General features: G+C 39.2%; 2 protein-coding genes across 2 annotated transcripts; one reads left to right on the forward strand and one right to left on the reverse strand.

The window, feature by feature from the left end:
- Positions 1 to 80: 80 nt before the first annotated feature.
- Positions 81 to 2741, reverse strand: ndufaf1 (NADH:ubiquinone oxidoreductase complex assembly factor 1). Its single transcript, XM_026151281.1, has 5 exons — positions 2320 to 2741; positions 1008 to 1547; positions 626 to 811; positions 431 to 505; positions 81 to 319 (listed from the first exon to the last, which is right to left on the reverse strand). Exons 2-5 carry the CDS (start codon positions 1518 to 1520, stop codon positions 179 to 181), a joined length of 915 nt encoding a protein of 304 aa, XP_026007066.1. The 5' UTR covers positions 1521 to 1547; positions 2320 to 2741; the 3' UTR covers positions 81 to 178.
- Positions 2742 to 2797: 56 nt separating this feature from the next.
- Positions 2798 to 18485, forward strand: rtf1 (RTF1 homolog, Paf1/RNA polymerase II complex component). Its single transcript, XM_026151279.1, has 18 exons — positions 2798 to 2958; positions 9897 to 10007; positions 10134 to 10284; positions 11096 to 11297; positions 11518 to 11635; positions 13705 to 13816; positions 13901 to 14039; positions 14151 to 14328; positions 14448 to 14530; positions 14616 to 14703; positions 14797 to 14904; positions 15010 to 15087; positions 15298 to 15419; positions 15680 to 15737; positions 16313 to 16390; positions 16652 to 16753; positions 17121 to 17235; positions 17383 to 18485. The coding sequence occupies exons 1-18, from the start codon at positions 2875 to 2877 to the stop codon at positions 17487 to 17489; spliced, it is 2034 nt and encodes a 677-aa protein (XP_026007064.1). The 5' UTR covers positions 2798 to 2874; the 3' UTR covers positions 17490 to 18485.
- Positions 18486 to 18903: the final 418 nt, after the last annotated feature.

Genomic DNA, 18903 nt, shown 5'->3' on the forward strand with positions numbered 1-18903 from the left:
ACCCAAGATCTTGTCTTTTTATATTTGTTCTATTGTGGTATTTAATACATAATTTAATAATAAACGGTCTGCACAAGTCATTAATATTAATAGTTTGAAATCTATAATGACATTACAGAAATGGTGTCAATATAAGTTCAAATTTTTCCCAACAGTCTGACTGCAGCATTAACCGTTCTTAGACTTCTGGGTTCCTCTTGTATGCTTCATAGGCAAACTCCTCTGTGTGTGCATAATCTTTGCAAACACCAATGAAATCAATTTCAAGCTGGAATGGGCCATCAGCTTTGTCTCCCAAAGTAAACCCAATGGTGTTAACCTGTAAATACAAATATGAAAAACAATGTGAAGGCCACAAGCTAAAAAGGGATTAGGGTAATGATACATCAGTTTTATCATCACTTTGTGAGGGAATTTTTCTTTGCACTACCTTGTCCAGCCAGACAGGATGCTGGTCATCTTGTACCCTCCCTCGATGTGTAAGGAAGAACTTGGAGAAAGGTATCTGCAGAAGAGCATTTGAAGTCAGGCTGATCAACGTATTTGATACTATCATGCCTCTTAAACAGACCTATATAGATTTATTAAATAATTTTACTTTAAAAAAAAAAAAAAAAAACTTCACCTTAACATCCTGCCAGTAGGGCCCTCCTCTGGTATATAGGAAATAACAGTATATGTCATCCTTCTGGTGAGAGAAGTATGTTTCTGCTGAGACGTTAATCATCCATGGGCGACCATCACCACGTACACGTAATTGCAGAGTGTTAAAACTGCTCCAATCATGGTGTTTTTTTCTGTCAAAGGAAGCCTAGAAGACACAAAAGACTTGGAAATTGGCATTTACATAAACTTTCATTGATAAACTGCAATGGGGGAACCCCCTCCTCCCCTCTGCATCCATCCTATATTATGTTCTAAATGAAAAGTAATCACGGGAGGGAGACTAATCTCTCTCTGCGCTACTGAATTCAACAAAAACATGGTATCCAGCAGTTAACACTAACCAGAGGCTGCTTTGAGCGCATAGTGCAGTATCCACTGTAGCGTGTTTCTCCATCTCGTGGGGGAGTAGAGCTCAGTGTCCCGTACAGAAAACAGGTATTATTGTTCCTTCCCAGCTTCAGGTAAGCTTCACTATGGCCTCCAATCTCACGATCAGAGGACACCGTCCACTCCCTCAGGCTCTCTGGACCTCTGAACTCCCATACAACTCTGTTCTGCTCCAGCATGTGCTCAACAATCGGTTTACCCTCAGGGCCAACCCAGCGGTCGGTAAACTCCTTTTTTAGGAGTGTGAAATGTTTCTTTATCCCCTCCAAACCTTTTGAGAAATTAAAGTTAATCTTTTGCCAGGCAAACTTGGTCTTTTTGGGCTGGCCAGGTCGTCTGTATTCACCCTGGATCACAGCTCTTTTGGGCACAGTGAGAGGAATGATGGAGGGGAGAAGCGGCTGGTGGTGGAGGATGGTGCTCAGCAGCCTCCCAGAAGGGAGGTGTGTGATCCTCGGCAGGGACATTTCAACGCTGATCTGCAGGTTTCACTGCTGAGATACAAAACAGAGTAACAGAGTCAAAATGAATATAAATAAGAATATGTTTCTCAAAAACAAAATAATGGCCTGACACACTTAAAACAATATTTATATCGTTTTGTATAATTATCCAATAGAGGGCATTTAAAATGTCCCACTTCAAACAACTATATTTATGTAGAAAAATGAAAGGTTTCTTGTTTGAATTATGTGTTCATGGGTTTTCTTTACGTATAATCCCATTTTCACACTTGCTCACATATCGGCAAGTGTGAGCAGAAGTTTTGGCAGTTTGCTGGTCTGGAGCATTCACATGTGTGTATGAAAAATGACATTAGCAAAGATCATAAAGAGGTTTCTGGAAGGGTTTTACAACGCGAAAAATTATTCACAACAGGGAAAACATTAAAGACAGAGGAATTCAACCCAAGACACTTACTAGAATAGGGAGGGGCATTTCTATAATCCCACTCTCACTTCTTAATTCGATCACCTGACTCCAGGTTGTTTCGGGAGAGGTCATGAGGAGGTTTACTTACTTTTTTCTGTCTACACAGTTGGTGAATAAAGACTGTTACCTCTAAGTCCTTAGAATTAAAATTGATTGCGTGCTATTCGTTTAGAATGACTGTCAGATACATTTCGAATTATATTTGTCTAAACACACAAATTAATCAAAAGCTTAACCATACTGGAATGATTGAAACTGTTTACTTCGTGGAAAGAATTACATGACGTAAACTACAGTTAATAACTTAACACAGTGTAAACTGTTTACATTTACCTTGACCACGATGTAGAAGCAAATGTCTCGTAGATACATCAGGGCTTGTTTGGGTTAGGTTTCATCATACACTATGCTATGAGGTACAAAAGAATATATAGACTGCCGGTGTACGCTGTCCTAGTAAAAATAGGTAAACCAACACGACTGAAATTCCTTCAGCAAACCTTCGACCAGAAATGTCACTGAATGAGCCACAAGGTAATCACTCAACACAGCTTCCGTGCATCAAAGATTACTGTCCTGACTCCTGTACTCATATATGGTTCCTCTCTCTGCTAACTGTATATGCTCTTATATCCAGCGGTTCCGTTTCTGCGGTATGTTCTTTGGTTGAATCTTCGTATTTAATACACAGGGACCAAGAACAGAAATTTTTGTTATATCTCACTTAAACATGTTTTCGTTAATCAAGCTGGTAATACAGGCGCGCATGCGCAGTGCCGCCTTTGTGTGATCGACTCCGGAGTTAGCCAGGTAGCAGCGACAGCTATCGTAGAGAACATTACATTAGACGACACAGTGGTAGCTAGTGGGTTAGCTCTGCAGCTAATCATGGTGAATGTAAAGAAGCGGAAAGGTCGAGTCGTTATTGACTCTGACTCCGAAGACAGCGCTAGTGACGATAATTTAGATCAGGTAGGTGTTATTTTTACCCTTTTCCCCACCGGTGGATTCTGAAGTTGACAACAGTTTCAGGCTGACGCTAATGTGTGCTAGCTGATTGCGTTGAGTGGGCCTATTTTATTTACAACCGCTGTTTCCTTTGTGATAAAACACTCAAATCTTAACACGGAGCTAGGTTTCTACTAAGCGTTTACGGGTTGGTACTGGATAAAATGGAAAGTGTTTGAGTTTGAACAGAGCCAGCTCGTTAAGTTATGAAAGGTACCCAACGCTTGCAATCATGCAGTATTAAGTAGCCATGAAAATGCCGCGCCGTGGGCCTTTGACTGGTTTCGAGCCGTAAGCTGCGTGACTGCAGCCGTGCTCTGTTGAATAATTGGTGCGTTAGCGTTCAGACTAAACTGGAATGGAGTGTGTTGTTTGTTTATTTTTTGATAAAGTGAAATCGTTCTGGAGTCGCGTTTGCTTTAGTCAGAACATTATCTCCTGCATGACGTCATGAGACGAAGTTCTATTTCGGTGGTGTTGTTGTCAAACTGGAGCTGGCAGAGAAACATGTCAGTCTGAAGAGCTGCCAACGCTGTTTACATCACCTGTAAACTCACGTGTATTTGACCCGTTTGTTCCCCCCCCCGAGAAAACAGAAACTGTGACCACAGAAGCTCAGACTGGGTCAGTAAGACGAGCTTCTTTGGTTGCTCAAACCGTCAGTAGGTTTGATCGTGCGTGTTTTTTGACCAAGTGCGGATTAATATAGTTATCTTCAGTAGTTGCACGGTCTTTGTGGATTTCGAGAAAGCGTGTGATAGGGTGCCATGAGAGGATCTGTGGTGCTGCATGAGGAAGTCAGGTGAGGCTGGTGCAGGATAATGTATAAGGACACAGACAGTAGGGAGGTGTGTGGTAAGAGAAAGGGTTTAAGGTGGGGATGGGATTACATTGAAAGATCTGCTCTGAGCCCCTTCTTCTTCTCAGTGTTGATGGACAGGTTGACAGGTGAGATCAGGCAGGAGTCTCCATGGACTAAGATGTTTGCAGATGACATAGTGATCTGTATTGAGAGCTGGGAGCAGATGGAAGTAAATCTGGAGAGATGAGGAATAAAAGTCAGTAGAACCAAAACAGAAAACGTATGTGAACGAGAGGGAAACAGGTGTAACTAAAGCTGCAAGGAGGTAGTGAAGATACATGCATTTAAATACCTGATGTTAACCATCCAAAGCAACAGACAAGAGAGGTGAAAAAGAGAGTGCAGACAGGGTAGAGTAGGTAGAGATGATCACTGATCAGTGGGAGTGATCAGAAAATGCCAAGATTTAAGGGGGGGTACATCAAAGGGACAATTCAGATTGAGCAGTTTGGAGACGGTTAGAGATGGTTTGGAAATATGCAGATGAGGGATAGTGGATATATTGGAAAAAAAGGTGTTGAATATGGATCTGTGAGGCAGGAGAAAAATAGAAGCCACAGATGTAGTTCATGGATGTAGTAAAGGAGTACATGCAGGTATTCTAGGGATGGTGTGAGCTCAAGGCAGATGATCCACTGTGGTGAGCCTTAAATTTGAGGAATGAGGTGTCGAATGTTACCAGAGGCATTGCTCGGGTCTTGAAACTTTGGGTGATTAAAAGGACCCAGAAATATTTTGGATTTTCACTTGATAACAGCAACTTTTTAAAGTTGTTAATTAGACATTATAGTAAAATATCATACTCTGTAACAGTTGCAATCAAGTGTGTTAGCCTGCCTTTCTTTTTTAAGTACGCAATCAGTTCTCCTCCTGTCCAGGATATAAAAAGAATCAGTATGCACTAATCAGACTCAAATATTCTTCTTATTATGGCACACTTTGAATAAATAGACATGCATAGCTCTGAATAGCACAACAAATGTTTATAGGGTAAGTTACATAAAATGCACACAGATGGTTAATTGTTTCCTTCTAAAATATGATTATTCACACAGTATATAGTTTTGTGTCAATAATATTATGTTTGAAAAGGTAATCTATGCTACATAGTAAATTGACTGTTTTTTGTATAGCACTATTTTATTCTGAGGACTCAAAGCGCTTTATACATCTTGTCTCATTGACCTATTCATAAAAGGACCTTTTCTATGGTTAAGTGCTTCCTATCTAGCGTTCACACTCCGATGGATATATCTGAGAGCAAGCCGGGGTTAGTATCTTGCCTAATGATATTATCATGCAGACTGGAACAGCTAGGGATTGAACTACCAACCCTGTGATTACCTCCTGAGCTACAGCCACCCACAGAGTATATATCCATATTACTTAAACGTAAGCACTGAGGTTCATACTTGATTTTGCGTATGCATAATAATTTAAGATCTTTTCTTGGCAATCATGAGCTTCACAGCGTCACACTGTAACCATAGTTACTCATTGTCATGCATGCCTGTTTACACAGTTTGTGAGAAAGACGACAACGCTGCTGCTGTTTAAGCCTGACATTAATCTGAGCAACATGCATCAATTCATGTTTACAGCATGATAGTGTTGTTGGTATTTCTCAATAGTACCCTCATGGTCTGAATAACCAAATTTGTTTTGTAATTGCACTAGAAAATGGGTGTGTAAGACGTCTGTGAATCCGTGGCACAATGTGTCAAAGATGACAGCCAGAACATGCATGTAGGAGAAGGCATTTTAATAAGCCTCTAATTCACCAACCTTATTTTGTAGCCAAGGCGCCGTTCTTCTCATGTCCAGTCTCTGCGCTGGTTCTTCCTGCAATGCTATTTTGAGATTGGTTCCTGGAACTCCTTTTCTGAGCACTTCAGTGTGGATATTAAAAGTTTCGCCATGGACCTTAAACACTCAAGCAAAATTCACAATGAGTATAATCGCTGCTGAAGAAACTTGGTTTGAGTCTCCCAAAGATTGAATTTGAGTTTTCATTGGAAGAGCCAGCAGTTTCCGAACCCAAATAAGTCAGGTCATTGGAAAATTTAAATTAGCTAAATTTAAGTTAAGGTTTTTGATTTTTTTTTTACAAATTGAATTTCTAGATCTTTTTAACATAGAGATGAACCCTCAAATTAGCCCCAAAGCAAACATTTCAAGACAGCGGTGAGGAAAGCTCCTTTGTAACAAGAAGAGACCTCCAATAGAAGCAGACTCAGAGTTAATGGATATGTGTTTGGCCAAATTATTGAGGACAATAACTGCAGACGTACATGGCTTTCTTTGGGTACAGGTAAAAAGTAGAAACTGCAAGACTGAGAGGACTTGTTAATGATATGGAGCAATGGTTAATAAATGCATGTAAAGCTAAAGAGATGCCCTCAGTGTTTTGGAGGAGCTATAGTATAACAGGTTGTTTTCACAGGCATGTGGCTGTGAATCTTAACATTAACTGCAGGAGCTGTATATGAAAATGCGGTTGTTTTTCTAAGCTGAATTGCGAATGTTCTCCACGCTGCTTGCTCTTTAGTACAAATACCACATGTCTTGCTTCATCCATGTGAGAATATAGCAGTTTTGTCAGGCTTTACATTCTTTGCTGCTCTATACAATCGGTAACCTTGAATAAACCAAATGGAGTCTTTGTTAAACAAGCAAGCTGCTATTGTGAACTTCACGAGAGAAACCATCTTTGACCAGTGTCCCGACTTGATCCTCCCTGCATTATATTATGTCACAGGGAAAGAAATTATATTTAATGAAAGCTCTCAAGTGAGAGAGAGAGAGAGAGAGCATAGTTTTGTTTTTCTTTTTCTACATTTTATAGTAGTGGAGTATGCAGGTTCACTTTCTTTTTGTGTGTTATCAGGTCTGTTTGAGTAGTTGTCTTGAATAACCGCATTAATGAGGCAAGTTAATCATCAAACTAGTATCAGAAGGTGTTTTGAGAAATACAAGGCACATGTAATTTTACTTCTGGGAAACAGATTGCTGCTAAATAATAAGAAAGAGAAGCTTTCCATGGGTTTGATCATTAAATTTAAAGTGTTCTACTTCTGCTGACTTTGTCCCACTATATGAATTTCAGTTCAAGTGGCTTGAGAAGTTCTGTCCATTTGTACTGCAGTATGGGTAAATAATTTTTTTTTGACCCCGTTGCTGAATTTTTATGTTTGCTCATTTATAAAGAAGTTCTTTAATTTTCTTGGCTGCTGCTTGGCAACTCAAAGCTTCAGCTCCCTTCACACTTTTCAGACTGGCTAGGTCACTGCATTATCTTAATCTGCTGCTTCTTTAGCCACTCCTGATCCCTTGGTGGTATGCTTTTGTCCATTGTCATGCTGGAAGACCCATCCACGACCTCTCCGGAGTGTTCTGCCTGACGGAAAGGGTCTCTTATCTAAAACTCTTCACATACCAGAAAATCTTCTGGTACTTGACTCTTCAATGTAGTGATGTTCTTTACCCTTAGTAGAAAAACAGCCCCAAAGCGTAATGTTTCTACCTCTGTGCTTGGCTGTGGGCAAGGTGTTTTTTGGATCATACTTGGCATTTGTCTTACTCTAACCACGCCAGGTTGAGTTGATGACAAAGAACTTGATTTTTGGTTTTGTCTGACTACAGCACTTTCTCACCAAACCTGTGAATCATTTAGATCAGGGGTGTCAAACTCAATTGCACAGGGGCCAAAACTCAAGGCACACTTTAGGTCGCGGGCCAAACAAGATAAACATTTATTGAACACACTAAAACAATGTTTTTTTAAACATAAATATGAATAAAAACAGACAGGAATATTATTCCAGATTAAATAAACTTAAAAAAATAAACTTTAACTTTAAATAAAATAAAAATATATCCTGTCAAAATTATGCAAGTTAGAAATATGAACATGCTGCCAAAAACCCCCGAAAAAATAAATGAAAGCATACGCAAGGTTCGAGACGCATATAGACGGAGCTGGGCATTGCTTCAGGAATGGAACTAATAAACTGTGTGGGCCATTCAGTGTCGTCCTTTGCCTTGAGTGTATCATTACACTGCAGCTCCATCTGAATCTGCACAGGTGCAGTTCAGCAAAGTCCGCTGACTTGGTTCAACATTACTTGGCAACAGGGAAAGTGAGGCAGGTTGCACTGGTGCATTTGTGGCAGCTTCACTTGAAATGCCTTCACCGCATCATACATGCCATGTCCATGAACTGACAGATTTCCTTGCTGAGCTCAAAAACTCTATTGAGCATTTTTATCCCAACTCAGCCAACGGACCTCTGTGTGATAAGGAATGTCGGCAAACTCTGAATCTATTTCCCACATAAAGACTGAAATTGACGGTGATTTAAACTTTTTGCTCAGATGAAATTTACGGTTTGCGTTACAGTGATCATTACATGCTCCATTTTTAGGACTTTACCACACAGCCTTTCCTGGTGTACGATGCAGTGATATGCTGATAACTCACCGGTACAGTTCTCCTCCTGCATCTTTACTCACATCTTGCTGACTAGTCCGCTTTTTTCACCGCACAACACCGGCGCTCCATCTGTTGTAAGTCCATCAAGTTTGTCCCAGGGCAGTTTCATGTCGGTTACACTTTGACATACCCTTTAAAAAATGTCTTTTTCTGTCGTCGTCCCGTGCATTGATTTAATGTTCAATATTTCCTCTCCACGGATGAAGATGACCAGCTGTGCAATGTCCATCATGTCTGTACTTTCATCTACAGCAGGAGAGTATGCAATAAAGTTTTTGCTTCTAACTGTGTTCTTAAATCAGTGGCCAAACCCGATCAGCAATCGTATTTCTCCTCAGGCTCACATTTGCCAAAATCTGCGTTTTGTCTGGACACAAGACGCCGCACACCTTCATCATGCAGCTTTTCAGAGTGGTACCGGGCTGATTTGGCTATCTCCTCTGCTACAATAAAACTTGCTTTCACAACAGCTTCACTTTGATTTTGCTCTGGTGAAAAACGTCTGCTGAAATGTCAGATTCTTCTTTAGCTCTTCTACTTTCTGTAGTTTCTGCTCTGCATTTAGGTTTTTCAACTTATCCTGACGTTTTGTCTCGTAGTGCCATCTTAAATTAAATTCCTTAATTACAGCCACATTAGCTCCAGTAATAAGACACACGGGTTTACCAGCAATGTCTGTAAACATATATTCAGTCACCCACTGGCGCTGAAAGGCTCTGCTTTCAGAATCAACTTTTCTCTCCACCATTGTGAGCGGCTAGCTTCGCAATAACAGAAGTTTGACTTGATTGACGCTGGAATGTTCCCAGTTAGCCTAGCGTTCAGCAAGGAGGCTGCAGCGCTGCATTATGGGATATGTAGTTTGTATATTATTAGCGCCTCATATCGCCGGGCCATGAATAACAATAATAGTACATCCATACTTGATGGGCCTTGACTTTGACACGTGTGATTTAGATGTTCAATGGAAAACGTAAGACAGGCCTGTACATGTGCCTTCTTGAGCAGGGGGACCTTGTGGACACTGAAAGGTTTCAGTTCATTATGTGTAATGTGTTACGAATGGTGTTTTACTGACTGTGGTCCCAACTGTCTTCAGATCAAAATAATTGCACCAACAGTTGTCACCTTCTCACTAAGCTTCTTGCTGGTGGTCTTGTAGTCCATTCAAGCCTTGTGCAGGTGTACAATCTTATATCTGACATCCTTTGACAGCTCTTTGGTCTTACCTATGGTGGTCATGAGATCAGAATGGAAGAAATTGATTCTGTAGGCAGGAGTACTAACCTGTGGAGCCTTAATTCTGGCTGGGCTTTAGTCAATCAAACAAGTACTAATTTCACTCAGTGACATGCAAATCAATTTATAACTTTTATGTAATGTGTTGTTTCTGGATGTTTTGATTGATATTCTGTCTCTTCATTAAAGTGGAACAAAATTAAAGACTGTTCAGTTCTTTGTAAGTGAGCAAACTTACAAATTCAGTAGGGCATCAAATAATTATTTCCCTCACTGTAGGTGAACCACATCGCTGTTTTGTCACTTTCAGGAGCTGCTGTCTTTGGCAAAGAGGAAAAGGGTTGATTCGGGTGAGCAAGAAGAACCTGTTGGCAAAGCAGCAGCTTCCACAGACTCTGAGACATCTGACAGTGATGACGAGGTATAGCACTATTAGTATTTACTCTAAAAGACCTTACAGTTTTGGACATGTGAGGCACAGGAGACTAAACCTCAATTCTCTGTCAATTATATAATCAAAAGTTACATTTTCATTCCTTTTGTGTAGTGGACGGTCGGTGGCACCAAAGGCAAAAAGAAGGTTAAGCAGGGCAAAGGGTCTGAAAAGAAGAACGCTACAAAGAAGAAGGTTAATAAAGCGACAGCGTCTGGTAGCTCAGATGGGGACAGCTCAGCTGAAAGCTCTGCACCGGAGGAAGGTGGGTTTCTTAATTCAGTGTTCACATTGAAAAAGATTTTCCCTGCTCTCAAATAAGGCTTCTTTGCAGCCTTTTTTTTTTTTTTAATCTATTATTAAGATTAAGTTATTATTAAGTCACACATCTATTCATAAGTTTAGTATCCTTGAAATGCTACTAAACTGGTGAGCAAAACAGACTTGCACGCGTTCTCATGTTCAAAACATGTTCCATGAAGTGTAGAGCGGGACATCCAGACATATTACGAACTGTAGATTATACATCACTAGAGTGCTGCATCCACAGGTTTTTCAAGAGGTTAGGATTACATGACTCACTCACTCATCCTGTTTATCTCAGGTGTCTCACAGCAAAGCATCTAAGCTGTTGTTTATTTTTGTCACATTGTCCTGGTGTGAACTGGCTGACAGCATTAAGAAAAACCTGGAAAAAAATTCTCCTGGGAATTTGTGGTTGTTCACAAATCCAATTCAGTTTTGGTAATCCACTAACATGAAACTGTCTACATTGAGTGAGGAAAAGCCTACAGTACAACTTCACTAAGCCATTTACACTTATTTATTTACTTTTTTTGGGACCTAATTACATTGGCAATGTTAAAAGGATTTAGAACTGCTTCATAGTTAAAAGCTTCCCTTCCAAATTCTGCTTATAAAAGCTGTTTATGACACATTTCGTAGACAAAAGTCAGATATATTAGAATTAAAATCTCTCTGATGACGTGTCTACCTTTTTGTTTTGTAATTGATTTGAAAACAGCTTTTTTTTTTTTTTTTGTGTTCCCTGTCTCTGGTTCCTTGAAATTTTTTAGGCGAGGTGTCTGATTCAGAGAGCAACAGTTCGTCCTCCAGCTCTGACTCGGATTCCTCTGAGGACGAGGTGTTCAGGGATGGTTATGATGATGACTTGATGGGTGATGCTGAGGACAGAGCTCGACTTGAGCAGATGACAGAAAAGGAGAGAGAACAAGAGCTGTTCAACAGAATTGAGAAAAGAGAGGTGCTAAAGAGACGGTGAGTGGGGAATAAAAATCGTTAAAAAAAGTTGTACTTGGCATAAATAACTTTTTCTTAGTTGTTAAAAAAAATCCTACAAGATAGTTATTTGTTAAAATACACTAGAGCACTCCTATTTTACTTCAACAAATTTGCCAAAAAATGCAAAAACGTGGCATTTTTAAGGTATGACGTGAGCTCACAGTTTATTCACTCAGGATTCTGCTTGTTTTCAAAGGTTTGAAATCAAGAAGAAACTAAAGACAGCAAAGAAGAAGGAGAAGGAGGAGAAGAAGAAAAAGCAGGAAGAAGAGCAAGAAAAAAGGAAGCAATCTCAGGTTCAAGATACACAAGTGGTGAGTCTAGTTTCACACACATCTAAAACAATATTAGACACACTATTAGGGCTGGGCCATATTATACTGTTCACGGTAATACCGGTACAATGTTGGGCAACGATAAGAAAATAAAATATCGCGATAGAATATGGGTAAAACGCGCATGCACAGTGTCTTTGTTTTCATACGCACATGGCCGAAAAAGCATGGTGGCAACGGAGAATGAGAAGGGGGGGGGAAAGCGGATCGTTGAGTGAAACGGATGAAACAGAATTGGTTTGTAAAAATGTTGCAACTTCAGTGATGTGGAACTGGTTTAGTGTTTGTCTGTCAGATACCCACCAAAGCACATTGTTTTGTACAACATGCAAGCGGGCTGTTGTTATTGCTGTATTTGTCGGACTAAGGTGCTCGTAAATCTGGGAGTAATCTGGGACCAAAACTCCGTCCTCTTCAGGTCCCAAAGTCAAACGAACACTGCAGCATCACTGAGAGTTAAAAACTGTCTAAATTCTTTCATCTTAATAAAATGATCAGCACTGCTGCTTTACCAGGTGTAACAATTAAGTTTAACATCCAGGCATCCATGAAAACAGAATTTATTACATTTAAGAGAGTTAGACGTTAGCAGGAAGTTAGCGGAGGTCAGCTCGCTAGTTTCACTAGTTACCTAAGCATGACATAGTGGGGCTGTTCATATAACGATATATATCGGATGACAATATAAAAACGTCAATCGTTTCATTTTATGCTATCGTTTGTTTCGTGGTGTCGCAAAATAAACCGATTTACGGCAATATTTTTTCATCGTTCTGATGGTCACTGTAGTGGTTATATTAATTTCTTAAGTTCTCTCTTTCTCTTATATGTAATATAACCACACTACGGACGGACAAGCGCCTGTTTTTATGCGTTGTCGTTAGCAACAATGACAGTAACACCTTCGCGTCTCCGCTTGTTTATGTTCCACATAAACCTTTCACAATAAAGCTCAAGATCCTGTTGAGACTTTTCAAAATAAATTGAATCACGTGAAAGAGCAGATTATTTATGGATGAGAATTAAAAAAGAGCCGCCAGGTGCTAAAAAATAAACCTTTGACAAAACGTTAGAACAGGCAACCCGCAGCACGCCGTGTAATAAATACAAAGAAAACGGCGGCCGTTACAACTTATGTCTAAAAATGTATAATTTCATGCATTGGTTAAAACACTCTACTCCGGTTGAAGGACGCGCAGCTGGAAACACGTCACGCAAGTCGAGCTGCCCGAGATTCACAGAATTTACAGAAAATGTTAAATTTTTGTGATTTATATCGTTATCGGACGATAGAATTCTTATATCGGCATATGAGATTTTGGTCATATTGCACAGCCCTATGACATAGCATGTTCTGACTGAGAGATTTCTGAAAAAAGTCAAACGTACAGCTCTGCTATCACTTCCAACATAAATGAAGACAAAACTAAACAGCAGTGACGTTTGTAGGGTTACTGAAGGTGAGCTAGCTGGTATATAATGATGTGCTACGTGATCGCTAGCGACACAGCTATGTTAGCATAACATAAACACAGTGAAGCTGCAGGATGAATGCTAACACTTTTCCACTCAATCGTGCGAAATATTTTTGGCCATATCGCCCTGCTCTACATACTATACAACAGTGTGTATCAGTACCTGCTAAAACATATTGTTTTAGCAATATGTTTTTAGTGCAGTGGGAGTATATTAGTACTCCCACTGCACTTTATAATATATACAACAACAAAAAAATCTCTGTGACGTCTTTTAGTGCCTTTTACTGTATATAGTAGTAATCTGTATATAGTACAAATTACACTTCTATAATACTTTAGGGTGTCTAATTCAACTGATTTTCCCCAGTGTAGGATTAATGAAGCCTCTATCAATAATTGATAGTCTTGCCTAAATAGGAGCTTGAACTGAAGTTTTAATTTCACTCAGTAATTTAAGTGAAATCAGATTCCTCTTTTGCTTCTCATTTCTGCCTGGTATGAGAAGGAGTGGCATTACACGTTGTCTTTATCATATTTCTAATTCTAACCTCTAAGTGCTCATGTCTACAGGTCATGTCCCACAACAAGGAAAGACGATCCAAGCGTGATGAAAAACTTGACAAAAAATCCCAGGCTATGGAAGAACTAAAGGCTGAACGAGAGAAGAAGAAAAATAAAACAGGTTGGCATGCCTTGTACTCCTTTGTGACAGGTTGTTGTGCCAATCTGATTGTCTTTCAAACGCTGACGTGTCGTCTCTTAACAGCGGAGTTGCTGGCTAAGCGTCAGCCGCTGAAGACGAGTGAGGTTTACTCTGACGATGAGGAAGAAGAGGAGGAGGATGATGACAAGTCATCTGTCAAAAGCGATCGCAGCTCCCGTTCATCATCTTACGATGAAGACGAGTAAGTGTATCAACCAGTGCATTCACCACAGTGCCATCACAAGAGCAATGGTCAACTTTGATGCTTTTCTCTTGATTCTGAGTAACTTTTTAAACTGTGTTCTGCTACCAGAAAAGAGGAAACTCCACCAAAGTCACAGCCCGTTTCCCTGCCAGATGAACTCAACAGGATCCGCCTGTCCAGACACAAGCTGGAGCGCTGGTGCCACATGCCCTTCTTTGCTAAGACTGTGACTGGCTGCTTTGTAAGGATAGGAATCGGGAACAGCAGCAGTAAACCAGTTTATAGGGTGAGCTTATATTCTCGTTACATCTCCTCTACCACCAATATATTATTGTAAGGTTTATTTATTTATTTTGGAAGTATTTTTACTTATGTTTGAGTTTCTTGTTCCCTTGTTGTTGAAAGGTTGCTGAAATTGTTGATGTAGTAGAGACGGCAAAGGTTTACCAGCTTGGATCAACACGAACAAACAAGGGATTACAGTTAAGGTAGGTATACTGTCATGGATACATGGATCATTTAGTTGTCCTGGTTTCCAAAAACACAACTCTTAATGTTGTAAATCATCTACAGGCATGGTGGTGACACACGGGTTTTCAGGCTTGAGTTTGTATCAAATCAAGAGTTCACAGAAAGTGAATTCATGAAGTGGAAAGAGGCGGTAGGTGATTTTTAAAAAAGAAGAATGTTTAAACAGTCCTAAATATATAATCGATAAAGTGATGCTGAAATGTGTTTCATCGATTTTTCTCAGATGATTGCTGCTGGAATGCAAGTACCAACTCTGGATGAAATCACCAAGAAGGAGCAATCCATCAAAGAAGCTCTCAACTACAAGTTCAATGATAAAGACATTGAGGATGTAAGTCGTTTTTTTGTTGTTGTTTTTTTTACTAGGTCTTCATTCTTTTTTCTGACGTCATTAATTATGAGCGATCATAAAAATTTTTGTCTAAACTCTCTGCAGATTGTAAAAGAAAAGGACAGATTCCGGAAAGCACCACCAAATTATGCCATGAAGAAAACGCAGTTACTCAAAGATAAGGTAAAAGAAAACCAGAATTTTTTTTTTTTTTTTTTAAACTCCAAGTTAAGGTGGAATTATCGTAGCCCTTTAAATGTCACCCTGATAACCTGTAAATCTGTACCAACAAAACATGGACACTGACAGCAAATGTCATTGAACTGAACTTTGATGAGAGACAAAGGCTAATCAGGCTTACCTTTTCATTTCTTTTTCTCTTTTGGTTTGAAGGCCATGGCAGAGGAAAGTGGAGATGGTGAACGAGTGAAAGTGATCCAGGATGAACTGAATGAGCTTGAGGAAAGGGCAGAAGCCCTCGACAGACAAAGGACCAAGAACATCTCTGCTATTAGGTACACAATCTACACTTATAAACATTTTACTGTTTAATAAAACTGCTTATCCAAAGTTCCTGAATTAAAATACATAGTTTAAAACACTGGTTTTAGTAAACCTAATGTTAAATAAAGTTATTGGAAACTACAGAAAAACAGCTAAATTGTGTTTTGTTGGTAGTGCCAGGTATTATGTTTAAAAAAACTTTTTGTGATATGTAAATACAGTCCTTTATCATTACTCTGTAATGACCTTAAACTGTTCTTTTGCCACCCAGCTACATTAATCAGAGGAACAGAAGCTGGAACATTGTTGAATCTGAGAAAGCTCTTGTGGTAAGTGTTCACCTTCTTAAACAGCACCATAGACAGTCATCACAACCTTAGATGAGCTAAAAAAAAAAAAAAAAAAAAAGCTATATTACATAATGCAATTACTCATTATTCATAACTTTATGCTAAAATATTGACAGCATAACACCATATTAATACATCTATGGATAGGAAAACCATAAATGACTCAAGCATCAGGCTATAAAGTCTGTTTTCTTACACTTGGAGTCTGTTTTTGCAGCATTTTATAAAAAAGGTACATTCATAATCTTCCTCAAAGTGCTTCCTCATGTCAGGTGTTTTCTTAATCTGGTGCTGCTTTACTGTGACCGTGTTCAGTATCACTGTGGTTCACTTCAGGCATCTGCCAGCCTAAGAGTTTTATACTATAGCACCTGTATGTCCAAGACAACCTGCAGAGGCTTAAAACCGTCACGTCCTATTGCATGTGTAGTAAAAATAACATACCTATGAATTTTAATGCAGCTTTCATGATTATACATCACCTTGATAGTGCGGGTTTCTATATACTAATTTTTAGTTTATTCATTTTTATATTATTAATTATTTTCCAACAGGCTGAAGGACAAAATGCCAAAAACCAACAAATGGATCCTTTCACACGAAGACAGTGCAAACCCACCATGGTGTCTAATGTAAGTATTCTATAATAAATTTATCAGATTGGATAATTGTGCTTGTTTAAACACACTGAAATAACACGTGCCTCATTTTCACAAACACTTATACCTGAATCATGAAGGTGACAGTTTAAATGACTGAATTGTTATAAATAAGACTGAAGACATGCTTAATTATGTCCACGCAGCATAACAGCAGTCTGAAATGTCCCTAAACTACCACTACTTCTACTTCCGTTGATCTGATCTGTCACTGTGATTCTTTTAATTTGGCAGGCCAGAGATCCGTCAGTCCATGCAGCTATTCTTGCTCACCTAAACCAGAAATATGGCTCTGGTTCAACACCAGACAATTCAAGTCCAGAGAAGAACAAACTGGTAAGCAGGACCCTCTCTGATAGCTCATAAAAATTATGCCAAAACTGGTGTTGAAGTTTGGCTTTATCCAAGGAAAGACATTTTGAGATAAACTCAACTTTTTGAAAGACTAAACTGAGTTCAGCACTGTAGTGTTTTGTTTTGTTTTTTTGTTTTGTTTTTTTTGTTTTTTGGTGAATTCATGAATTATAAGCTGTCATATTTAAAAGAATGAAAACAAAACTATTATTTTAGAATATGGCAAAACTATAGCAGAAAATAATGTATTTTTCTTTGAGGTCTTGTTAAAAGAGATTGGACTGGAAATGAGTACTAACCTGAACTGTAGCTCTTTATCCTGAAGAAATCTTTACTTTGTTTGTTTTAGGGTCAAACAAACCCGAAAGACAAAGATGTCCCGAAGCCAACCACTGACCTCTCGGAAGACTTGTTTAAAGTTCACGACTTTGATGTAAAGATTGACCTACAGGTTCCCAATGCAGGTGAGACCCTCGTTTTAACCTTGTGTGTTTTGTGGTACTGTTGAAGCTATACGACCTAGATGTTCTGCTTGCTTGGAGCACAAGGTGAATGCCAGTGTGTATCACAGTGATATAGTGAAGTTGTGTAATTTTGCTCTTCGTCTGCAGAGGCGAAGTCTCTGTCTGTGAGCTCTAACGCGTTGCCAGTGAAGGACGGCGCTCCCCGCAGGTCCCTCAACCTGGAAGACTACAAGAAGAGGAGGGGGCTGATTTGATGTGGCAGAACCTCATCGAGAATCCACATTGCATGTGTAAGCAAGAGTTTGTGTGTGTGTGTGTGTGTGTGTGTGTGAGTGAAAGTGAGAGACTGGGTGTTTGTATGTATGAGCAAGAGCGAGAATGTCCTGAAGGATGTGTGTTTGAATGATGATAAAATAGACTGTTCATCCAACACAAAGGAAATACTGATTAAACGGAGACAACATTTTTCTCAAAGGATCTTTCTCGGGAAAAAGAAAAAAGAAAACCTTGTCCAGTTATGTTTGTTTTTTGGGGGTTTTTTTTTTTTTTGTTCTTTTTGCATTCACAGACAAACTTGTATACGGAGTTTGTTTGTGTGTTTGTTTGTTTTTTTTAATGTATTTAACTTCTCTCCTACTCTTCTGGAGTCAACTCCCTTTTTTTTTTTTTATTTTTTATTTTTCTCCAAGAGGACAAAGACAACATGGCGCTTGTGGATTATTACCTTGAACAAGGAACCTATCTTAGAAAATTTAGGTTGTTTAGGCATTTTAAAGTCTATGGACATCTTCAGATTTGACCAGCTTGTTCTCATCAGTAATAAATTAAAATAGTACATTTTCCCCCTCTGTATGTATGAACATCTGTACTTGCATTCCATCCTAAATTTCAACAGCATTGTGGTTATTTGCAGAGTTCACACTATCATCATCTCTGACTTAACCACAGTGTTGGCCCTTCATGAAAAATGTAAAACGTTCAGTACAGGTCAGCTGGACATCTGTCACTTTTTAATCAACCTAAATAAAGAGGAACTCTTTTGTATGGCCGACCTTATTCTAAGTGTTGCTTCATTTTTGGTTTCCCTCGGTTGGTTGTTCATGGGATAACTCCCATGCCCTCAACTCCCAGAGCAGATTCTATGTGTTATTGATTGTGTCCATAGTCAGTTCCTGTTTTGATGTGGCATGCCATGTAAATATGCATTTTTGAGTGAGTGCGGAAAAAAATAAAGGGGCACTGTTTCATAACTTCTGTGTCATTTTGTCTGTCTTCTGCATGGACTACAGATGAGGACAAGTGAATATACAAAGTTAGAACAATGTTTCCAAGTTTCAGGAACTGGAGTTAGAAGTAATCAAGAAATTTAAAGAGAGCCTTCAAGTACAGAACAAGCTCAGCAGAGGTAAGAAGAGAGAGATTTCAAAGACTGGAAAGAAAACTAGTGACAGTTTTGTCTGGATACAGCTGCCAAGACATGAGCAAATGAATTGTGCCCTCAAAGAAGACAGTCGCATTCGATTGTATGCTAGTGCCCCACTCAAAAGTAAGAAGGCAATTAACTGACAAGTGTTCACCATTTGTTGACAAATGAAGCCAATAAAAAGGCTGGAGCTGATTCCAAATGTTGAATTTGTATTTGACAACTCTTAAGTAGGAAGTCCAAAG

Source organism: Astatotilapia calliptera, chromosome 19, assembly GCF_900246225.1.
Source record: "Astatotilapia calliptera chromosome 19, fAstCal1.2, whole genome shotgun sequence".
Classification (NCBI taxonomy): Eukaryota; Metazoa; Chordata; class Actinopteri; order Cichliformes; family Cichlidae; genus Astatotilapia; species Astatotilapia calliptera.